Here is a 24,693-nt window from a genome sequence, read left to right as displayed (position 1 = left end):
CAGTGAGAAAGATAGCAGGGCTACTTGTCCGGGACACTAGGTAATAAGGCCTCCGAGCTCCGAGTTGCTAGATCTTAGGAAGTATTTTTCCCTTTATGTCAAAGATGGGGTGTAAGTACTTGCATCAGGCAGTAGGGCTAAATGATAGTACATCTGTCATCTTTGAAAATCAAATGGGATATTCTTCCCAGATGCTGAAAATTACAAGATAGAATAAAAGTTCCACTGCATTTATAAAAGTGAAACGTATTTATAACAGACCCTCCAAGGTATCTTTTTTAACATATTTCAACATGACATAGTAAATAGGACCCGCCTAATTCCATGAAACTTAATTTGCCCAAAGCCTAAAGGTTGTTATAGTCAAAACTTCAGTGTTCTGTTTTTACACGAATGCAATTCATTTTATAATGCGTTCACTTTCATTTTAGAGAAGAATCACTTGCATCTTAAGAAAGGGAGAGAAGTATTTTATGCAACTGGCATTTTTCTAACATCCTCTTCCAAAGTTATAACGTTACATTTTCAAATTCAGCTTTTCAATCGGTTATACACACACAAAGCTTAAAAAGTCAGGCCTCTAGGAACTGGTCCCCGCAATAGCTGTTCTCCCAAACTGCCCTCGCCTTTTCTCCTACTCCCAGAGCTGGTTCAATGCAGTTCTGCCTGCATCCAAATGCTTTCAGGTCACTTTTTATTATTTGGTTAAAATTAATGTAAAAATTACATTAATAAACGTGCTCACCCTGAACTAACTGAGCTGTCCAGCAGCCTAGGTAAGCCTTCCACACTGGCCCGGCTACCTGCTCAGATGCCTGCCTGTCACGTGGGCCCTGCTGCCAGGCTCCCTTTGGGGCAGGTGTGGTGAATGGGCCAGGGCCTGTGTTGTCAGGTGAGAACAGAGCAAGGCGGAGGCAGCTCGTGGACCCATGTGACAGTCCCCCGAGCGGGCAGGTTCACCCTCTTTCCTAGCTCCTCGGGGATCACGTGATACCTGCCTTCTCATTTCACCTATGTACACCTTTTTTCTAACAACCTTGCTTCCTGCCTTTTTTCCCCGCAGCTCTGTTTTGTGATGTTCTGGACCCCCAATGTTTCCGAGAAAATTTTGATAGACATCATTGGCGTGGACTTTGCCTTCGCAGAACTCTGCGTTGTTCCCTTGCGAATCTTCTCCTTCTTCCCGGTTCCAGGTAAACAGAGAATGAAAGAAAAATTCCTATTTACCCTCATGCCTGATTCAGTCTTCTTTGTTGGCAAACGTTTGCAGTCCTGTCCCCCCCACCAGAAGAAATTTTTTTTAAGTTTTTAAATTTCACAGTGGATTAAAAAGATGCAAAGACATTATCCAGTCAGTTGAATGTTTGAGAAACAAGTCAAACAGGCATCATTTGTTTCTTAAAGGACAGTGGTTGCAAACTCAGTAAAAAGAGCCCAGAGGGATAGCATGAGAAGTTCCGGGGGCAGTAGAACAGTTCCGTGTCTTCACTGTGGTGATGGTTACACAAATCTATGCCTGTACTGAGACTCTACAAGCACTGCTGGAGAAAAGAAGAATCCAGAGTCAAAGCTGAGGGCAGAAATGGGCCGTGGAGCTAGTCGAAGCCGCCTGCCACCCTGTGCTTGTTCCCAAGTCAGGCCACGAGCTGCCCCTGCTCTGAGGTGCCAAGCATTCCTGGAGACTGCTGGGGGGCCCTCTGGGGGTCACCGGGGGATCCAAGCTTTGGCGCAACCTGGAAGAGGCTGCACTTGCTGGAGATCAAGGCACATGTCGTTGACTCCCCAGTCTGGACTTGAGCGGGGACTGGAGGTCCCAGAGCTAGGACTGGGGTGGGACTCGCCTTCCGTCTTTCCTCGCCTGTCAGACCACGGGTGTGCAGACAGCCGGCCCCACCTGTCTTTGCCACCTGCTGGGTTTGGGCCAATCAGGTTAGCATCCCGCCCCATGTGGCCTCACCCTTTCCCTTGGCCAAACACAAGTGAGCATCTGTGTCTCATAAATTCAGTGCTTCCACCTGGGGCGGGCGGAGCACGGCGTCAGACCAGGAAGACTGCAGATTCTTCCTCCAGAGGTACCCTGGACACGAGCTTTTACCCCAGGAGTGAGCACTTCCTCCCCCTCGATAGGCCTGTGCCTGCTGTCGCCCACACGGGATGAAGGGCTAAGCCTCCCGCTTCCCCAAACCCCACCCAGTTTCAGATCAAACCTAAATGTTGCCCAGGGCGTCTGTGCCCCAAACCAGCCCGTCAATCCTTGACGCGCTGTCCTTGGAGCCCCTCCTTGGCGCCGGGGCTGGGGCCCTGCCTGCCCTCCGGAAGCTCACAAGTCAGGGTGGGGAGACGGGGTACAGGGAACACGTTGTGAGGCCTTTAGGAAAACGAGGGAGCCAGCTGCGGACCAGCGGTCAGGATGCGGGGGAGGAAACAGGGAAGTGATACCCGTCCCTCTTCTTCACCCACACCTCCCTCCTCTGCACCTCCCCCTGCCTGCGGGCCGGGAAACCCAGCTTCTGGTCCAGCTCCTCTCCTCCCAGAGTCAACCTGGATCACCATCAAGTTGCCGCTTCCCTCTGAGTTTTCTAGACAGGCGTGAGCAGAGCTTGAGGCTAGGCGGGGGCAGCCCCATGCCCCAGGGGTGGCGGTCACGGCGGCGAAAGGGGCTGCCCGCAGCCCACTCTCTGGACACTAAGGCTGTGAGGCGAGGGAGCCGAGGTGGGCACGGGGCTCCCCCAGGCCCAGAGGCGGGGATCAGGAGCCCCGGCAGGAAGACGAGGTGACCGCCCAGGGACCCTGGATGCACCGCGGGGTCTTCGGGGGGTCAGAAGCAGCAGGGTGGGAGGAGCGGGGCGTTGCTGACGAGTCCTCGGCTCTCCCCTCAGTCACCGTGAGGGCCCATCTCACCGGGTGGCTGATGACCCTGAAGAAGACCTTCGTCCTGGCCCCCAGCTCCGTGCTGCGGATCATCGTGCTCATCACCAGCCTCGTGGTCCTGCCCTACCTGGGGTACGTCGCCGGGGGGCTCGGGGCTGCAGGTGCTGCTGCCACTTGCACGCTCCGCCCGGAAGGTTCCATGTGCTCTTTCCTGGGAAATCCCCAAGCACGTCTCGAGTTAGAAATGCCGAGGGATGCCTTGGTTCGCTGCCCAGGACCAGGTGGGAGGCTGTTGAGATCCATTCTAGAAAAGTACTTTCGGGGTCAGGCCCATACACAAACCGCATTGAGCATCTGTCACGGCGTGGCAGGCACGGGAAGGTGAAAAACACAAGGGAGCAAGGGTGTCGCCCTGGTCCTCAGGGGCTCCCAGTCCCTTGGGGAAGGGGCATGGTCCGTCCCACGGCGTGGGGAACCTCACGGTACAGAGAGGACGGGCGGGAGGCTGTGGGCTCACAAGCGGGGGCCGGGCCCCTCCCCCAGGAGACGCTGCGCTGAGACCTGGAGCAGGGGTGGGAGCTGCCTGGGCCCGGCGTTCCAGGCCCCTCCCCCCGCAGGTGGCCCGTTTACTAGCTGCAGCCCTAACCAGCAGATCTCGAACGCGATCGTCCGGTCCCCCTGTTGCCTACCCCTTTCCTGGGTTTTGGCTGGGTTTTGACTCTCTTTGTGCCTCAGCGGGGCTGTAACAGACAAATGGCCTTTGCGTTCTCATCCCCAGGGTACACGGAGCTACCCTGGGCGTGGGCTCCCTCCTCGCGGGGTTTGTGGGAGAATCCACCATGGTCGCCATAGCAGCATGCTACGTCTATCGGAAACAGGTGAGAGATGGCGACAGAACCGCGCCCCTGCCTGGCACTCCCCAGGTGTAGGAGACACAGCCTGCACGGCCTGCATACGGCCATGAAGGGGAGGGGAGGAGAGGGGAGGGCACAGCCCCCGCTGGCAAGGGCTGCAGGGAAGTGGCGTCCTCGGGCAGAGGCAGGTCTCCATCAGCTGATGGGCGGGCGGGGAGGTGGGAGACGGGATCCGCCCACCCCTCACCCGCGCCCCGAATGCTTAACACAAGAGCCGGGCACACAGTCCGCTCCCGAGTAACCCCACTGTAAGGAACACGCTGGCCTAAGATGCAGCCTCGGCGAGGTCGGCCCGGCCATAAACGAGGTCCCAGTCCGCGGCGAGGGCTCCCCTGAGACCCCGTGGCCTCCCCCTGCTCTTGGCTCTGCTGCGCTGCGTCCCTGCCCCAGCCCCACGCTGATGAGTCGGCTTTGGTCTAGAAAAAGAAGATGGAGAACGAGTCGGCCGCCGAGGGGGAGGACTCGGCGATGACGGACCTACCTCCCGCAGAGGAGGGCACGGACGTCGTGGAGATGCAGGAGGAGCGCGACTGAGGCGCGGCCCCCCGGGCGCTGCAGGGACGGCCGAGATGACACTTCCGCGTCATCCGCTCTCCCGTCGTGTTTTGTTCCGCTTTCGTCTTTGGTTTTCGTTTGGGTCAGAGGCCTTGATCTTAAGGTTTCACGGCCACTCTGGCATACTGGGTGTGCCCACGCTGATGTGAAGACCTGCAGAATGGTCTCGCCGTTGCTTTGTGGAAACAAACCAAACGACTGACTTCATGCCCGCGCTCCGTGAGAACCCCGAAGACATAGCTGCCTCGTAGCCCACGTTGCCTCCCCACCCCCTCGGACAGTCTCCCCTTGGAACCAAAGGGCCGCGGCTGTGCTGTCCATCGCCCCTCAGACACCACCGGCCGGCAGGCCACAGACTGACCCTGTCCCCTTGCATCGCTCTCGAGAACCAACAGGTGACAACTCGGCTTTCTTTGGTCGGCTTCCCAGTAACGTGACTGTGTCAGGAGATGTGGCTCGGAGGCATCGCACCGTGGATGCGACGTGTGAACGCGCTGGACGGTGGACGGCCGGAAATAATCTCCCGTGGGAAGGTGTGAGGTGCCTTGGGGGCAGAAACTGACACATGCAAACGCTAGCACTTCACCTCGCCTCTTCCTAGATTTGAATGCGCGCTCACTTTCAGGCCCTGTCCTGTACCTACGTGAGCTGCCTTGCTAAAGTTGTCCCGAAGCGCATCTCCCGGTTGCCGCGTCCTTGGGCATGACTTTCCCTGAAGGCTTGTTTTTCCACTCGCCTTTCCTGAAGATGGCACTAGAGCAAGGGAAACGGACGGAGCATTCTAACTTTACGTTTTAGTTTTTAAAGTGAACTGAAGCTTTAAGTCATAATCTAGCATTCTAATGCCAGGTTGCTGCATCATCACTTTGGAAGTAGATTTATGACCTGGTCCCGCCGTTCTTAGTCCTAACCGTGCGGCGCAGGTAATTCCGAGTGTACTTCTGTACTCCCCTCTCACACCACACAAGAAAGCAAGACATTTTATAAACAATAGCAAAGTCACTATGTGATATTCCCTGAAATGACACATTTGAAATCCATTTAGTGCAGTATATTTTTCTAAGTTTTGGAAAGCGGGTTTTTTCTTTAAAAAAATTATGGACACGGTTCACTAAATTCTTGATTTAGTCAAAATTCCTAGACTGAAAGAACCTAAACACAAAAATATTTTAAAGATATAAATATATACTGTATATGTTATGTAATTTATTTTAGGCTATGATACATTTCCTATTTTCGCATTTTCAATAAAATGTCTCTAATACAATACGGTAATAGCTCGTGTGCTCAACATACCTGCAGTTGAAACGTATTGTACCGATGAACAGTGTGTTGTTTGCAGCAGTTTTACAGTCTCTCATTTGTATATAAATGTAAGGGTCAGTAAATGACAAGAGAACTATTTTTCATTATGAGCAACAGGGGTATAAATGGGTCAGCTGATGTAGACAATAGTGGGAGTGGAAATATATGCTAGAAGGGCAAAAAAGAAAGAAGTCCAGCCTTTTGCGTTTATTGCTTTCAGTGCCGTGTAATCAGATTGTTCCTCATAGAAAAAAGAATGTAAAGGCTCGGAGTCAGCCATGAACATCACAGGGTTCGTTCACATGTCTGGACACCCAGTGACCCCTGGGGGACAAATCCTCATGTGCTTCCTCTGAGCAGTTTTTCCGCTGAGAATTAAGATGCGTCGCTTTGGGGTGGTTTCAGGGGCAGATCTGAGAAGATGGGGAAAAAATCTAATTGTATCGGCTTTTTTAAAGTACATGACTAGAAAATTAAACAGCAGTATTTTTTAACATGTGTGACTAGTATTTCATGCTTGTGGGGTTGGAGCTTAAAGAGTAAATTGAAAAAGCAAATTCTTTCCCTCCGAATCGGGGAAGACCAGCTAGGCTCTTCATTATGCAATTAGAACACAGCATTACAACCTCAGAGACACCTTCGGTGATAAAGAGTCACGGGCCAGGGTGTTTTGTTAGAGTTTCAGAAAACACAGGAAACAAGCCCCGACCCAGGCCACGATGACGGGGCTGCGATTGTGCAGGGCGCACATGTCCAAAACCTTTCTCCTCCAGCCATATGCCCTCTCCTCACAGGTTCCTTCATTCGCTTGGGCTGCAGAAGTCACTTCACAGTTTGGGCTGACAAGCACACACCTTAACTTCCAGAGCAAAACCCACTGCTGGCAGGTTCTTCTGCAGCTGTTCTAACCAACACAGACAGGAGAGGAAGAGGAGTGGGTCTCCTTCCCACTTTTCAGGGTGAGGCGGGCACCCCTTTGACTTCGTCACCCAAAGAAATGTTCCTCCAACCCAGGTTTCTTTTTTCATGTGAGTCGCTCAGCTGACAGAAGTTATTTAGGGAGCCGTGCCTGGAGAGTCTCAGGTCAAGGACCATGGAAAGACCAGACGTGACTTTCTCAGCGTGGACCCATGCCTCGTAGACACACAGGATCTAAAACCTTGGGGGCATAAAGCTGCTTGTATTTAGATGCTGAGAAGTGAGTCTGGGCTGCTCAGAGTGGTCTTTCCATCCCGAGGGCCTTCTCTGGGCCAGCTCAGGTCAAAAGCAGCTTGTCGCGTGGCCTCTCTGCTTTCTGAGGGGCGCAGGCGAGGTCATTCTCAACGCAGCTGCTGTGGGCTCTGAGCGGGACCTGTGTCACTGGCATCGGCGAGACACCAGGATCTGAGCAGGAGGAAGCAGGCTGGGCTTGCTCCAAGAAAGTCAGGACAGGCTGCGACCTGCCGGCCGCCACTCGGCTCAGGGCGTGTCCAGAGGTTTGCACGTTAGCGGGAAGCCCTCACTTGCTTGAGACTCTTTAATTTGGGCACAAAGGCCACTGGTTTACGTCACTGTGTGAGAGCCAGGCACGCCCCCCTCGTTGCCTGCCTCAGGCTGGTCTTGTGCAAAAGTCCATCTTCTTTGTTTTGCATGTGTGTTTTGCATCAGCAGTTGGTTTGGCTCTGGAACTGTCCAGGGATGGCCCATACCCTCAGAAATGGAAACTTTTAGTGATAGTTTAGGGTATATGGGATGGGGCCAGGCTTCACGACAGTAGTAAAAGCGCTTGGTTTTTCACTCCCCGAGTCCTCCCAGCAAATAACCTCGGGAGGTGCCCAGGAGGCCCACGAGAAAGGAGGCCCGGGGGCTCCGCTGTAGTCCAGCTCCATCAAGACCCCAGGGCACTTCCCAACCAGGAGCCAGCTCTGTGGTCCCCACATGCAGCCTTTTCTGGCCTCTCTTGGGATTGGGATAATCACTGCATTTCCCAAATATCAGAAAAGTTATTCAGTGATACCTCTAGAGCAAGAAGTGAAGAAGTTAACAGCTCCCTACCCTCCTACCGCATTCTCATTTGGGATTCTTCTGGAAGGAAGGAGCAGGGGGAGAGCCACTTTTTTGTACCCTTAGTTTCCAGAAACACGTCCATTTAAAGACTCAGTAGTTCTCTGACTGTATTTTTTCTTTTTCTTCAAACTTAAGTGGGAGAGAGACTGAGAAAGTATTTATATAGTTGTAATTAAATGACACTATCTTGAGAAATATTTTCTTGTATTTAAAAATCTTTCTACTTCTGTAAATCTCTACACAGACCAGTGCCCAGGACTGCACGAGCTGGTGTGTACCAATTAGTCAGGGTTTCTGGCCTCTTTGCAGGTGAGCTGACCTCTAAACCTAGGACGAAGTCTTCATCAGTCAAAGCAATGCACGGTCCAGGAAAGGAGCCTTTTATGTTCTAAGTCCTAACCTTTTTTAAAAATATATAACCAAAAGCGCAATGAGCAGGGCTTTATAGCTCGTGGAGATTTGTAAGTATTGAGACATCTGTGTTGCGCGTGCAGCCAATTCCCTAAAAGCAGGTCCTGCCCGCCTTCTGAGAAGACAGGCACCCTCAGGCAGCGCCCTCACACGGCTCTTTCATAAAAAGCACTTGAACCTAGAAAAGCATGTTTTAAAGCAACGTGCTTGGTAAACATTCAGGATGCTCCTCTATGTGGTTACTTGGAGTCTCTATTTCTGTCCTTTGAAGCAGCAAAACATCACGTGATTCATCGACTGCTCTAACCACACATAAAACAGGATGTAGAGAAAATCTGAAGATACACGGAAAGACCCTGTTGCCTGCCCTTTTAAAGGTTATATGTCTAAAATTAACTACCCAAATGTGGAAAATGAGGGACATGTTATTACATAATCAAAATAGCCCAAACCCCACTCTGGAGTCAGAAAAGGTGTAACGAATTATAGAGTTTACTGTTTGATCTCAAAAGGGAAAACAACGAAGAGGAGCTGGTGAGAGCTTAAGATTTCACTTTCTCCTCCAGAGGGGAGGTCAGAACTATTAGCTACTGCACTCTGCGCAAAGAAGAGCACCAAAGACGTGCCTCCAAATCTTTTTTTTTTTTTTTAAGTCATCCTTGCCAAGTCCAAGTGGTTCCAGAAGAATTTTTTTCTCTGCTTCATTGGCAATCAACCAGGGTCTCTGAAAGATGTGTAAGATCCACGCACTTTTATAGACTGCTGTCAGCTACCCACGGCTTCAGCACACGTTTCTATATGGTACCTTTTTTTAAGTTAGGAGATGTAACCCAAAGTGCACTTCACTAACAAGATTTGGCATCGGCTTCTACAATCCGTACATGCAAACAGAAGCGCGCGAGAGCCAGGAAGCCTTTCTCTCTCCAGCAGTATATGTGGTCTCCTTAGGTTCAAGAAGGGGGAAGATGGGGCAGACCAGCTAAAAATGCTTGTACCATTCGTTCACCATCCAGCTTTGTGGAAATTCAGTGACGTATGGAGATTGGTCGTTACTATAAGATTTAGAGGCAGATGTTCTCCAACCATGAACGAGGGACAAGAAATGCTGTCTTGGGGGTGGGAAACACTACGGCCAGGTGGACTCTGGTTCCCTGAAGTGTGGGGCTGCGGACATGGGGGACCCACAGTTTGGATGAACCAGATACTGAAGGAGAAGTTCAAGTTACTCTGGTGGAACAAAGGCGGTACGGGGTTCCCATGACCACCAGTCACCCAGCAGCCAAAGCATGCGGCAGTCAGTCACTGGGAAGCAGGCCACGCCCCCAGGGGTACCACATTCGCAGGGCTTCTGGGCAAATACACTGCTCCCTGGGCCCATGCTCTATTTGGTTTGCTTAGCGATGTATTGAGAGGGCAAATATCTAAAGCTGGAATGACCAAGGAGCTAGTCATAGAGCTTCAGGAGTCCTGACAGAGCCACAAATGGGATTCTGTCCAGGTTGGTCACCTGAACAATGAGAAGCTCAGGCCATTATTGCTAAGGCTCCTTCCTGGTCTAACAGTCTATGCAGGATCTGGGGTTTAGAACAGGGTACAGGATCCTGCAATGGAAAAATAAAATTACCTCATTCTCCGTTTCAGATCTGAATATTAGCACTGATCCAGAATTTTTTGTTTTAACAAAAGTAAGTCTTCTGGGAGTCATTTTTCTCTGTGTGGCTGTCAGCTTACAGGCTTTTCAGTTTTTCATCAAAACTGTGGGTTTAATTTAAACTGTCAAAACCAATCACATTAAAATATTTGTGGAGCCTTGATTAAAACTGACTGCAGAGATTGGTATAAAATATATGTTGCATTTAAACAAGTGCTGTGTATGTATTAAATAGATGTAAGTTTCTGCATTGTTAAGAGCATTTATATGTGCTTTTCTTTTGAGGATTTTTTTTGGAGGGGAGGAGGTTTGTGCTCATATATTGTCAAATAGCTTTCATACTCTAATTTTACTTTAAGTAAAGCTTGAACGGTCAGCATATTGATTGAGATTACTTTTAGTTTCTTGATTTTCTTATTCTAACCATTAGTCTGTTTACACACCCCAAATTACGTGGTTACCTAATTCTGACTACAATTTCCCTTTTTTGTCAAACGTACATGGATATTAAAATTTCGCCCTTTGCCTTGGTAAATAGCTGAAACCTCTACCCAATGGGATATTTCCCCAAACTCTCTGTCTTACTTAAATATGACCTATTTCTTCAAATTTTATTCCATACTAAGATGAATTTTTACTTTCCATAACTGCAATAATATTGAAAGTTCTCTGAGGCCCGGCTTCTCCCCACCCCTTCTAGAATGGGGACACCAGATAGCCCGGCTTTAGGAAAGTGAGAGGAACAGAAGGTGAAAACCCCTCCTGCCCACATCTAAGGGACTCTTGCTCTTATCAGTCTTTATGTGAAAAGCATTTCTCTTTTTAAACCCTAACGTCTTAACCTCAGAGAATGATGGCTCTCATTTTTTTAACCTCCTATGAAAGATTATATAGAGAATGTGTTTTATTACCTGCCAGCAATCAACAAGGATGTTAGCATGCTACTGGCTTGCTTGAGATCGCATATTTTCTTTACTGTTTCATGACGCTTTTGAGTTAAATCCAAGATCTCATCACTACCTCTACCATGCTTCCCTATTACTGCCTCTAACATTACAGGTTTTTGAAGTCTAAGAGGTCATCGTTCTTTCCACCCACGGCACTTGGGATATGGCATGTCTTCCTGCTTGGCTGTGATGCCAGGATGTGGAGCTGTGCTGGCCCAAGCATTGTCAGTTTTCCCCATGGGGAGCAGTCCTCCCGCAAGGGGCAAATCTTCACCCCTCCCCACCCTTTCTCCTGATGTCCCAGATGAATCACATTATCATCCTCCCAAAAACCTACTCCACGACACCCCCACCCCCCCCCCGCCAGTGGGGGTCCCACTAACCCCAATCAGTTTCCCTCCTAGTTTCTCGCACATCCCTCCCTCCCTCTGCATCTTAAGTCCCACTGGCTTAGCTCAGGGGCTCCTGGTCACCTAAGGCCCGGATGCTAAAGAAGCCTCCAAAACAGTTTCCTTCTCCAGGCTCATGCGTCCCCCTGGACAGCGATGTAAATGACACCTCCTAGAGTTTTGCAGTGCACAACCTGCACAACCATTCCCGGCCGCCAGCCCACCTCACCCCCACCCTGCCTCACATTGCAGAAGACCTTTAGTGTTCATACCTGTCTTCGTTTATGAAGGCTGAGGGCTTCCAATCAGGAGGATGTCAAAGTAACTGTCACGAGCCAGTTCCTGGTTTTGAAACACCTGCCTCTCCCCTCTTTACCTATCTGTGAATTATCCCAAACCACCACATCCGCACCATACAATGGTAGCAAACTTTCAGAATGTTTCCCCTTATGATAACTAGTTTGGATACATTCACAGATACAATCTAACAGGTGTTTCGGTTAATATCAGGGAGAAAACTATGCCCTCTTCTAAGTTTTCCTATCCAACACTGTTAAAGGCAATGCTGGGATGAAAGGTATACTGGCATTGCTTATATTCTTATTTTCTGCCCCCAACAAGCTCCAGGCTTCTTACTGGACAATGCAAGCCAGTACATACCATGCTAACTTCACAGTTCAACACACTGGTCTTTGTGCAAAAGGAACAAAAGAAATCAGGAGCGCAAGGCCTAATTCTATCTCTGTGGCTTATTAGCTGTGAGCCAGGCAAGTTATGGGATGCCTCTGGTTCAGCCTCCTCTGCTCTAGAACGAGATCTCTTCTAGTCCTCATCTACTGCGACATCAGGATTTGCAGAGCCGTAGATGGCAGTGCGTGAAGACGGGGGTGCACGTCTGCTAACCTTCCAAGTGGTTTGGAAGTGCCCCAGCCAACAAATCTATGAACATTACTGCCGGCCTGCTTTCAACAAAGAAAAACTACTAGAGCTTTTACAGAACAAAACAAAGACTAATCGTACCTTAGGTTCAGAACCTTTGAATCCAAAGACCAAAACAGAATGAACAAATAGAATTATTATTATCAAACTTTACATTATACTACACACCTAAAATTCTTTCATCTGCTTCACGTACCAGGCTCTCTTGCTGTAATGGCAAGTGGCTGAGGAAAGCTGGCTGTGGTCGGCTCCGGTCTCCCCCAGCCCTGGGGCCCTGTTAGGACAGAGGCTCCCAAGTTCACACATGATGGAGTCAAAAAGCAATTTCTTCCCCGTGCCTGGCAATGCCACATCCTATTTCAGCTCTGTTCTTCTGCCTTTCGCCTAAATGCTGCCACTGCCCAGACTTCAGCAGCCTTCCTCACCCTCCAACTGTGTTTCTCAATGCTATTTAATTCCACTCTCTTTAAGAAAGACTCAAAGCGGCCCCCTACACCCCAGGCCCCAGGCCTGCTCCCACCTTAGCTGGGAATCCAGTTCTACACGCTCCTGGGTGACCTAATCTGGGCCTGTTTCCAATTCCAAATACACGCTGGGGATCCCCAGAGCTGTTTTTCCAGCCATGACCTGTTCAAGAGCTGCGGTCCAGTCACCTCCCAACATCTCCTCAGAGGGTCCCAGAGGGGCCTTAGCACCCTTCCTGCCCCGCCCCCCATGCCATCTCCTGACTAGATGAATCACATGAGCACCCACCCGGAAACCAGCCCACACCGTGTCCCACCTCTCCCTCAGTCAAGTCACTAACCCTGTCGGTTCTCTCCCACTATCTCTCACTTCTGTCCCTTCCTCTGCAGTGTCTTAGTCCCACTGCTTAGTTCAGGGGCTCCGGGTCACCTAAGGCCTGGATGCTAAAAGCCTCCAAACTGGTTCTTATTTCTCCAAGCTCATGTGTCCTCCTGGACCATCATGTGAATGACATCTAGAGTTCTGCAGTGCACAACCTGCACAGTCATTCCCAGCAGCCTGCCCACCTCACCCTGCCCCTCCAGGCTGTCCCCTCCTGTCTCGCTAGGCACTGGGGTGCTGAAAGGAGGGCCCTGCGCTTACCTGGGTGGGCGCCAGGCTGAGTCTGGGCTACATGCAGTAAGCAAGGGCTCGGCCAGAAAGGAGGAAGCTGACACCAAAGAGAAGCAGCAGTACGAAACGGGGACTCCTGATGGCGCCCCAGCCTCCTGCTCCAAGCTCAACGTCACCCCCCCCTTCCAGAACCTGTTTCCGCTTCCATCCCTCACTCACCATGAGGGCGTCAAAGGACCAAGAAGAGGTATTTTTAATTAATTAATTTATTTATTTATGGCTGTGTTGGGTCTTCGTTTCTGCGCGAGGGTTTTCTCTAGTTGTGGCAAGCGGGGGCCACTCTTCATCGCGGTGCGCGGGCCTCTCACTATCGCGGCCTCTCTCGTTGCGGAGCACAGGCTCCAGACGCACAGGCTCAGTAATTGTGGCTCACGGGCCCAGCTGCTCTGCGGCATGTGGGATCTTCCCAGACCAGGGCTCGAACCCGTGTCCCCTGCATTGGCAGGCAGACTCTCAACCACTGCGCCAGAAGAGGTATTTTAAAAAGCGGATTTGGAGAGATGGTTTCCTCGCGGCGCTACACGGAGCCCCGCCCCTCCTCAGGGGTGTGTGCGCACGCGCGTTGGTGGGGTGGGGGAAGGGGGTCCCTTGACACTTTAACCCTGACGACTCGGCTCTGCAGGAGACACTCAGAGACCTTGAGGTGGGCCCCTACCGTGGGGGGCGCTCGGTGGACGGGTGTCCTCCTCGCCCGTCAGGTCTGATGGAAGAGTGAGCTGCAGGAGAGGGGGCGCTGGGGTGGCGGCACGTGCCACGTTCACCGGGGCAGAAGGCGCCGAGGTCTTCCCCGTGAACCAGGCCTGGGCGACACAGATCAACCAGCTGACCTGGGGGTCATCTCAGGTCCTGAGGGGGTGAATGGGGCTCAGAAGAAAGAAGCTAGAGGTAACACTGGACCCTTGGCGCTGCAAAGGAGGAAGTGGTGGGCCAGGGGAGGGACCATCAGCCACCTCAGGAGAACTGCCGAGGAGAGGTCCTGAGCTGGGGGCAGCGGGGTCTCCAAAGACCCCTGGAAGCAAGCACCCCGTGTGAGAACGAGAGAACAAGAGCTGAGCCCCGGGCAGGCCCAGGGAGCAAGGCTGGCATAAGACAGCAACTACCAAGAGTAAAACCTCTTACCCTCTGCCCTCCCTCCTTCCTCCTGCTCCAACTCCAGACCAGGCAGTAAGTGATCAGCGATTCCATCCCTGGTCCAGCTCATCTGTTACAAATGCACGGGGAGGGTGAGAAGGCCTCAGAGGGGCCGAGAGGAATGGGGAGTGGAGCGCTGGGCCAGCTCTTCTTGCATCCCATTTTGGCATGTGCCTGCCCAGAGCAGCCATTCTTTAGTGAATGAATGAAGTCATTCACACGTGCCTCCCCTGCACACACGCTGATTCTAGGCCACCTGCGTAACAGCCCTCTTCCTTGCAGCCTTCTCATCTCCAACCCCCTCTTCTTGTCGCTAAGGTCAAGCTCTCCATGAACTAAGATAACCTGAGCCAGTTCCCCCAAAAGGGCTCGACACGGATCGCTGACAGCCCCTCTGCTGGCCTTCCCTTCTGGAAGCTCCCAGCCCTAAGTCTCTCTGTGAAATACAGATGGGAGACCGAAAGCATTCTCACATACAACTGCCTAGTTAGAGACTGTGAACAGCTGGGCAAAGGGAATGAGCAGAGAGTGCCCAGAAACTGACCCGTGAATGGCTTCTACAAAGGCAAACAGGCTCGGCCTCGCTCGAGGAAGGGAACACAGATTGAAAGTCCAACTGTCAACTCAGCAAAGAGCAAAGTTTGACAGAGCTCGGCGCTGGCAAAGGGCCTAAGGAAACGCCCTCCTGCTCTGCAGCGGAATGCCGATCAGTGGCACCTCTTCAGAGGACAATTCGGTGACATGTTCCAAGCTTACACTCAACTAGGGAAAGAGGTTAATGTCACGGGCAAAGGACGTAAAAAAGCAACGCAGGGAAGAAGTACCACTGACCCATAAATATCTAGGAAAAATGTTCACCCTTATGAGAATCGAAAGCCGTTTAAAGCTGAACGCCTTCCTTTCTCTTTTCATTTTTTTTTTTCTTGCCAGGTGGTCAAAGTTTAAAATTAAATTACCCCTAGTGTCACCCAGGGGACAATGAAGCGGGCTCCGCAGTACCTGCTGGTGAGGGTGAAATTCCTGCAACTCTTTTAAGGGAAGGTTGGAAATTCGTTTCAAGAGCCTTCAACAGGGTCAATTTAAGGATGCATAAAAAGACCGATGAATGAGAAGGCTCATTACAACAGCACCACTTACAATTGAGAACACTGGAAATAGTCAATGATGTTAATTATATAAGTGTTGTAAAGATTTTTTTTTAAACCTTAGCGTATCACAGTTCCTCACCATCTAGCACAATTAGGATGTGACCTCCAAGGACGTGAAAGACAACTTCCTTGGCGTGTCTGCTCTTCATGTTCTCGGCATTCTCTCCAGCACTCTGAGGCGTGCGGTCTCCTAAGCAATGGCGCAGCATGGCAGTGTTTTTATCTGCCATAAACTGCACCCCAGTTCTTGATTTCGGGAGACCGCACTAGGCAGGTGTTTGGAAGACAGTGTCCTTAGCTTAAATGAATATTCCAAATTGTAACAGAGAACGAAAAACCACCATCGCCAGACCTCTCAGCCATCTTGCTAGGGTCTCACAAGGGTGCAGGGCTGGGCTGCAGGGTCGTGGACAGGGGAGCAGAAAAATCCGCACTCAGCCCTAGGGAGCTGATTGGGAGAGTGTCACCCTGGGCTTTTCCGCCCAAGGGCCAAATCGGTGTTGCCTCTGGAGCTGTGCTGCGGGCCGCAAGTCTGGAATGAACCCTCCTGACCCAGCAAGTCAGAAGGTCATTACCAGGCCACTGGTCATGGGCCCAGACAAGAGGCAAGGGCCGGAGGAGTGGGAAGGGGAGACAATGTAGAGAATGGGCAGAAAGAATGCCCAGGTTTCGAACAAGGGAGACATGGTAAGTGGGAATGTACTGTATATACACATAAATACTCTCGTTTTACACACATGACAGTTGGCATTTTCTTGATCATTTGATGGTTATAATTCCTAAGGGCCTAGCTAGGATCCATAGCCCAGATCCCTGTTTTTCTCCACGCTTCCTACTGTCGGGGGAGGCGATGGAGGAGAAATGCCAGAAACACTGCCCTCGTAATTGAGGACAGCACCACAACTCAGACAAGAGGAGGGGGAAAGGGGAGAGTGTATTTACAGCATTGAGTTTATTAACCCAACTGAACGGGGCAGTGAAGGAAGAGCTTGCTGTTGCTCTTTAGCATGGGAGGTCTTTTTGCTGCCGTCACCAACCTGCCACTGCTGCTCTCTGGATGCCCAACCCCTAAGCAGTGGGTTCTTCAGAAGCCCAGCACCACTTTGCAAAGACTCAGTTCTTTGACTCGCAGGAAGGTAGGGCACCGCTGGCCGAAACTTCATTCTCTAACCCCAAGAATACCTTTGAAAGCCCGCTGTCTTCCCCCTTCTTCAGATGATTAACCTCTTTCAGTGGCAGTCCAATTCATACGCAGTGCATACAAGTTCTTGCTATCACACTTCTGGGTGCGTTTCCATCAGTCTGGATGGTTCTTGAACACCCAAGAATGCTGCACACGCTGAGGGCCCCTCCTCGGCAAACACACGGCCAGGCTGGGTCTGACTGTGACTGCAGCCCTGCTCTGCAGGCCTAGGGGATCTTCCTGGAAGCCGCTGTTGAGTGCTTGCACCCTGCTTCCCCCCACCCGCAGGGGACACAGACCGTGGTGGAGGTGAGGACTGAGGCTACAGAGGCGGGGTCACTGGGCCCAGCTCCCCCAAGCAGTGGGTGATGAGACTGGTCTTGAATCCAGACCCAAGAAGCCCAGAAGTGTGCATCTAATTTGGGGGGATCCCTTCCTACAGGCTCAGCACTGTAAAGTCATCAGGCATCACAGGCCCGTCTTGGAGGTGCTGGAAAGTTTAAAGCACTGAACCCAAATCTCCCAGGTCCTCAAAGTCAGGCGTTTAACCAGAGCGACACAGCCAGGCTTCTGAGTTTTTATTTTCTGTCTGTTTTTTCTTTATTCTTACAATCCTTAGTGGCCAGGTGTGCTACAGGGGACCAGCAGCAAAACCCGAGTAGGCTCTGCCTCTGACAGCGAAGACGAAGCCTCAGCACGTCACCGAGGAGACTCCTGCCGCGGATGCACGTAGGACCGAGGCCCCGAGCTGACGGGAGCCTTGGGGGCACAGTTTTCTGAGCAGGCGCGGTTCCTGACAAATGCTGACACTTTACAGTGTAAACAGGACACTCTGCTAAACAAGCCAAGACCAGCGGGCCAGGTTCACACCACGTTCCCGGCTGCCCTCCCTCTGCAGCCCGGCTGACACGGAAGGAAAACCACCGCCAGAGACAGGAGGTGGGTCGTTACCCTCTGCGAATTCACAACACAGAGAGTCGGAAGCGGCTAAAACGCGAGTAACGATACCAAAACGTTTTTATAAAGACAATGGAAACAAGAAGGGAGCTCATTAAATACATTCACTTTGGCTTTCTTCCCACAACAAAATACTCGAGGTGACCAACATTACTGTGGATTGCTCTGGTTCCTGTAGGACTACCATATTTTAGCACCATTTATGAGAATACAGATCAAGGCATTTTTCATTATACAAAAGGTCTTAAGTACAAAAAAATTATTTTAAAGTTCAGAATTAAGCTCAACCACCCCCAAAAGATTGCCGAGACTGTGGTTATCTCCAGCCCCGTATCCTTTCCTTGGATTACCCATGTCTTGGCGATTTCACTCCTGACCCACAACTATACCCAAGAAATCAACAAGAATGCGATAAAGCTCTGGTCAGTGTTCTCCCTATTAATGAGTATTCAAAATATGGAAATATACAGATGGCCATAAAGGCCTGGGAACAGAGATATACATAATAAATGGCTTGTTGATATGACTTTTCACTACAATCATCTATTATTTCCAGACTTAACGACCACTCTGTATAGTTCAATTATGCCTACTAACCCATCCCACCATTCCCAGTAATAAATATCAATTTACCATGAAAAAAAATGCAAATGGGACAGCTCACCTTCACCCTCCCAAATGTGGCCGGGTCTCAGGCTGCGGGACCTCGCGTACATAAGAACGTCCCAACGCGACTGCAGGCCAGCAAGCAGGCATATTCATACATACACACACATGCCTTCTGGTCACGGCCGAGCCTGCCTTGCTCCTACTGCTACTGCTACCAAGGGTGGGAGCAGCCAAACCAGTTTAGTTTTGTGCTTCTCATGGTTCCAAGTTATTAACTGGATCACACAGGTGTTAATCATCAGCTGCCCATGTCTTAATTCACTGCATAACTCAGCACTGGCTCCCTGATCTCTCCAGCTCCTCAGAAGACATCACCAAGAAGTTTTTCTGAGAGAGTTAAGCATTACATAGTCTCCTTCTGTTAAGTAGGGGACTTAAACTTTAGAAAAAGGAATTTGCAGAATCCACGCACAGAAGTCTTCCACCGGTTCAGATTTTTATCCTTGTATAACATAAGCCATGGAGGTCTGTCTGTCAGGCGTCTGTTGTTTTGTTTTTAAAAGGCATTTTTAATCTAAAATCAGCTCCTCCTTCTTCAGTTCACTTCTTACAGTTCCTTGGGCCATTTTTAAATTACTTGACACTGTGCCCTGCCTTTGCTCAACTATTTGGGGATTCTATACCTTTCACACACATTTCAGATTCAGATTCACTCCACACACATTCAGGGCTTCCTTTTTATTGTTTTTAAGTAGATACAGATCTTTTTAAAAAGGCACCTATGTATTTTTGTGTATGCCTACAAGTAACATTCCCCGGAGGTTTATACTTCTGAAAACACTTTCTGGCTTTCAAAGGGGGAGTACCTGCAAAGTCTTGCTTTAGAAAGAGACAGAGAGGAAAACAATCAAACTTTAACACCAAAAAGGAGAAAAAGCCAGGAAGTCTATTTGAGTCCTACTTCTACGCTGTGATGTAAGAATGCTAGATCATTAAAGGGGAGACAGCACCTAACAGTCACCACCTGGAAGCTCTTCAAAATGCAGACTACAAACTCTTAAGTGAAAGAGCACCTTGGGGTGAAGAGGGCAGGAGGAATAACACAGCCTCTTAAAAAACAAAGGAAAACACAAGCACACAAAACCCAACAAAGGTGTTTCTTCCGACAGAGGTGTGAGATTCATGTGGCCTGAGATTTTACCTGATAAGCTCTAGAATTGGAGGGAAAAAAGAATAATGAAAGAAAACAAAGGCAATGTCTGTTTTCCACAAAGAACAACATCAGTATTTACCAGGTATTAACCGAATGTATAACAGAATAACCAAAGTGTAAATGGCTCTGTCTAGACAGCAGGGTCAATCCTGTTCTGTCCTTTTAAAGCATTTTTGGATATGCTGGATTCTAAGGAAGAGGAACTGACATTTCAGATCAAATCCCCCCCCCCCCGCGACGCTGAGATCATAAGTGAAAAAGCGCACATTGGCAGCTTGTTCTCAACGGCCACCATCACTGTCCCATGTGTTATGAGTGAAATCAATGGATGCTGTAAATGTAGGAGCTTAGCAGGTGAGGAGGGGAAGCGGGAAAAGTTCTGAGGGAGCAGCGTTAATTCCATGGAACTTGTTACAGGGAAATTCTTTTAGGTTTAATGCACCTTAAATGAGCTCAAAGGTATAAGTCACGCCTGTTTAAGGTAGACATTATCCTTCTGCCAAGACCATAGGGTCCAAAACCACTGAACTCTTGCCATATACTCTGGGATAGAAAGTAAGCACAGTGTCGTTCCTACTACCTTCCTTTTTCTGGAACACTATCATTTTAGAAATTCCCTCTGAGTAGATTATCCTCCTGAATCCATTTTAGCCTCAATTCAATTTCAGTTCTGCTGCTGTCACCCGACCAGGCCAAGACCAGGAATGAAAAATGGAATTAAAACTTGGGGCAACCGTATTTGCATGTTGCAACAAAAAAAATATTTTTAAAGTTGGCCAATCATCTATATTTCCTGAAGTACTGTTTCTTTGAAAGCTTTACTTCTCTTATGCTGTGATCCCTCTAAGCCTGGATGGCAGTCTGAGAGCAGAGTGTAAAAAGGCCTTGGAACAGAGAGCAACTTAAATGCAGCCTTTTGAATTTTATCAATGGGGTGGTTAAGACCACAATTTCTGCACACACTCTAACAATATCACACACAGGAACAAGAAAAAAGTATGAAATGTAAACAAGCTGCCCAGAAGCCCAGCTCAACTCAAGTTCACTAAGATTAGAACATTCGCAAAATGCAAAGACAGGTGATCACGATTATTATTAAATTCAGCAGCGGCTATGAACCAACAGTTAGATGGACACAGACCCCTACTGCCTTATACAACCTAAGTGTTTGAAGTTGTGCTTTTAAAAATGTTCAAGAATGAACGGTAAGCATTTCCTGTTTTAAGTTACATGAAAATTAAGTTACATAAAATGAAGCATCAAAGCCAACAAGAATTCATCATTTTTACTTTCATTTGGCTTCTAGGTACCTCCTTGTTTGAGGCACCATTGCATTTCACAGTGAAAAACAAAGCCTCTCCAACACATTCACACACATTTAGAGCAGAATTTAATTCAAACACTCCAATGAACAAGTAGCTACCAAAACGTGATGAATATTATTGATGAGGTAATGGGAAAAATACCAATATTAATGTAACAGTCTGCATAGTTTTATGTGTCCTCTGAGTTTTCTCAACCAAGAATTTTAATTTTTATGTGAAAGCAAAACTAACACTATCACAAAAGGTTTGCCCCTCTGAGGAAAAAAAAAAAACCAAAGATTAGATAGCTTATAAACTATAAGCTTAAATTGGACCAAATAAAGATCTTACTTACTATAAAATAAAGCTCAGTGCTTCAGGGTAACACCACGTCCACAAATACTGAGCCAATTCAGATGTCACTGACACAGTCCTGAAGAGTGACACATCCCATCCCTTGCGCCGTGGCCACGGTACACGCCCCACGTGGATGCTTCGGGCCCTAATGCAGACCACACTCAGCTGCGCTGCCCTGTCCAGCCCCCAGGCACGACCCCAGCCTGTGACACGCAATCACTCGTGGCCAGAGCACTGCCTACCCCAGGCACAGCCAAATCAAAGGGCAGATGCAGCTCAGCCATGCTTTTGCAGTCAGTTTTAAGCACGTGCTCTCTTTAAACTTACCCATGAAAAGCCTGAGACGCTTTGCTGTTATTCATCCAACAGAGGAGCTGCACGGATTTGGCAATGGAAGCATTCTCCAAAAAATAATAATTTGGCCTTGGTCTCCTCTAAAAAAGCAGGTGGATCTAAGCCTTGTTCTGACTATAAAATGGTGAATCCATGGAAGTGGAGACTAAGGAACAGCCCCGATCCTAGAGAGCGACAAGCCGCGCTCGCCCGCCAACCACCCAGCGCCTGCACCAAGCACCAGACCCGGTGTGTTCCCAACCGCAGGCGCCTGTCACGTTCTTCAGAGCCAGGACGTCCTGCTGCCACTGCCTCTTCCTGCAGCTCCTCCTCCAGCCTTTAAATAACTCACTACTGGGGACCCAGTTCCTAACCTTCCATTAGACAATCTGCTTAGAACAGCTTTAATTAACGTGTAAATCCAAACCACTGCTCGATGAGACTATGAGAGGATGTTACGGCTGGGCCACTGGCAGGCTTTGTCCCAGAACCCTACCATGTAAGCAGACTGCATAGGTGCACAGGAAGGGCACTGCAGAGACCCGTTACCACCAAAACAAAAAAATTACCATCTTCAAAAACAACGGAAAGCCAGTTTACAACTAGAGAGAGCTCCGAGCGTATTTTCCTCTCCAGAGTAAGTCTCCGCTGATACAAATGTGTTTGTTTTATGGAGATGCAGTTTGCACCTGTCAACAGGTGTGCTCTGAAGGCCCCCAGTGAAACATATTGCATCATAGGTGAGGGAAAAAACTTGATTAATTCTGATTATCAAAAGCTAGTCTTCAGAGCATTCCAGCCCAGCTTGGCTCACAGGGCCCAAGAGTGCTCAGAGCTCATCCCAAGGGGCCTGCGGGCCCGAGGCCCAAGCCGAGGAGCCGCCGGTGCACCTTGGCCGAGTCGCCGGGCCGCCCGAGCGTGTCTCACAGACTCGTCTCCTCGCACACTCTGACGGGGATGTTGTAGTGCCGATCATCCTCGGCGATCAAGGTCACCACCGGCCAGTCCCCGGGGGGGTCGGTGGGGTAGACGGTGACGAACTCTTCAGTGCTGTACTTGGAGAGCCGGTACACCTGAATGGCGTGGCGCACGGTGTAGGCGAGAAGGAACATCTCAACCTGGGGGAAGAGCAGACACTGAAGGGTGTGGCGGGAAGCCACAGTGAAGGATGCGGCTCGCCACCCGCTCCCGCCCTGGTGTCCCCGAGGTGCACGGCACAGCTCAGCCACAGCCCTTCTTCCTCCCCGTGGGCCCAGCCCCCGTCCTTTCGTGTATATGGGTCATTATAAGCAAGCACATCATGAAGAGGAGATCCTGTGCCTGATCAGGGACGCGTGTACAGAACATGCAAAGAACACCTTATAACTCGCCAATAAAGAAGCAAATAACCAGTTTAAAAATTGGGCAAAAGACTTGAATAGGACAGATATTTCTCCAAAGGAGATATGCAAATACCAGTAAGTACATGAAAAGTCATCAGGGAAATGCAAACCAAACCCACAATGAGATACCACTTCCCACCCGCTCAAATGGCTACAATCAAACAGATAATCACTGGGGGCGACTGCTTAATGGGCACCAGGTTTTCTTTCAGGGGAAGGAAACAGTTTTGCAACCTGACACAGGTGATGGTCACACAACACCGCAGAGGTACCGAAAGTGACTGAGTTGTATACTTTAAAATGGTTAATTTTGTGTTATATGAACATCACCTCAATTTAAAAAAAAAAAAAAAGTGTGGTAAGGATGTAAAAAAATGGGACTCTGAAACATTGCTGGAGGGGATGTAAAACAGTGTAGCTGCTTTTAAAAAGTTTGGCAGTTCCTCAAAATTTTAAACACAGAATTACCAAGTGGCCCAGCAATTCCACTCCTAGGTAAAACCCAAGAGAACTGAAAGCACAGTTCCACACAAAAAACTTGTAAATAATGTTCACAGCAGGATTATTTATAATTGCTAAAAAGTGGAAACAACTCAAATGGATGAACGAAATGTGATATATCCATACAATGGAATATTATTGTTAATAAAAAGGAATGAAGTACTGATACATGCTGCAATATGGATGAAACTTGAAGACATCAGGCTCAGTGAAAGAAGCCAGTCACAAAAGACCACATATTATAAGATTCCACTTATATGAAATGCCCAGAATAGGCACATCTATAACAACAGAAAGTAAATTAGTGGCTGCCTAGGGCTGGAGAAAAGGGAATGAGGGCATGGGGTTTCCTGCAGGGGTGAGAAAATGGTCTAAAATTAGGCTGCTGTGATAGCTGCAGACCTCTATAAACAAACTAAAAACCACTGAGTTACACACGTCAAAAGGGTAAACTTCATGATATGTAAATCATATTTCAGTAAAACCGTTATTTAAAAAATGTTACAGCAGACCTTGTAGGGACTCGGAAAGGATTAACTTCAGTCTAATATGCAAACTACACTCTACCAGGCTTGTTACTGCAAGGTATCTGTAATGGTTCAGGAGACCTAAGTAACTTACATTCGGAGTACAGGAAATTGTTAAAAATAGTTTTATCTTCAATCCTGCCTGACCCAGCAGTGATCACCATCTTTGCTCTTTCCTCTGTACCAGGAAAAGGTAAGCACCAGAGTCAGCCGTGCAAGCAGGAAAGTAGCACTCTGGATAGAGAGACTTAATGCCATTCTAGTGGCTGGCTACTCCACTAAAAAAACACTTCAGCTGTTCGGGGCAACGTAATGAACACACCAAAGGTAGATAGTGCAGTGTGTGATGAGTCAACTGCTGATCCACACGACAGTACTGGGTCTCTGTGTGAAACTCCAAACTTAGCATATCTGTGAAAACTCTAAGAGCAGGCTGGGCTCTACTGGCTAAAGTGACTCCATTTCTATTTCTAAAGGATGTTACCTAATACAGCTACAGCTTCCAAGATTAAACAACACCCTTCAGGGACTTCCCTGGCAGTCCAGTGGTTATGACTCTGCACTTCTACTGCAAGGGGCACGGGTTCAATCTCTGGTCAGGGAACTAAGATCCCACATGCCACGCAATGCAGCAAAACAAAACAAAACAAAACAAAAAAACCAAGACCCTTCAGAGGACTCTTCCAAGTGCTTGGTTTATTTGTTTACTGGAGCCAAGGGTACTGATCCCATCCACCACACTACAGAAAAAAGCCCAGGCTGAGATAACCATGGTGGTTATCAAATAGGTTCACAATTCTTTGGCACTCCTCGCTTGAATGTGGGAAGGATTAAGTGACTTGCTTCTAACAAACAGAATATAGTGTAATTGACCGTGTGTGAC

General features: G+C 49.1%; 2 protein-coding genes across 6 annotated transcripts in view; one reads left to right on the top strand and one right to left on the bottom strand.

Annotated features, from left to right (window-relative positions):
- Positions 1-18,110, top strand: part of ANKH (ANKH inorganic pyrophosphate transport regulator) — a 152,327-nt gene extending 134,217 nt beyond the window's left edge. Inside the window, exons 9-12 of one of the 2 annotated variants that reach the window (XM_007188251.2) lie at positions 1,064-1,193; positions 2,880-3,003; positions 3,650-3,749; positions 4,206-6,139. In XM_007188251.2, coding sequence (XP_007188313.1) covers positions 1,064-1,193; positions 2,880-3,003; positions 3,650-3,749; positions 4,206-4,319 — 468 coding nt within the window. In that variant the 3' untranslated portion in view covers positions 4,320-6,139. Of the gene's footprint in view, positions 1-1,063; positions 1,194-2,879; positions 3,004-3,649; positions 3,750-4,205; positions 6,140-17,246 lie in introns of those variants that run through there. The other variant, XM_007188252.2, reaches the window with a different exon arrangement.
- A 2,669-nt stretch (positions 18,111-20,779) lies between these two features.
- The window catches only part of OTULIN (OTU deubiquitinase with linear linkage specificity), a 30,198-nt gene continuing 26,284 nt past the window's right edge, over positions 20,780-24,693 (bottom strand). For all 4 annotated transcript variants that reach the window (XM_057541129.1, XM_057541128.1, XM_057541130.1 and 1 more), the window contains one exon: positions 20,780-22,518. In XM_057541129.1, the coding sequence (XP_057397112.1) occupies positions 22,324-22,518 (195 nt within the window). In that variant the 3' untranslated portion in view covers positions 20,780-22,323. The remainder of the gene's footprint in view (positions 22,519-24,693) is intronic.

Source organism: Balaenoptera acutorostrata, chromosome 2, assembly GCF_949987535.1.
Source record: "Balaenoptera acutorostrata chromosome 2, mBalAcu1.1, whole genome shotgun sequence".
Classification (NCBI taxonomy): Eukaryota; Metazoa; Chordata; class Mammalia; order Artiodactyla; family Balaenopteridae; genus Balaenoptera; species Balaenoptera acutorostrata.
This window is presented reverse-complemented; position numbering and strand designations above follow the sequence as displayed.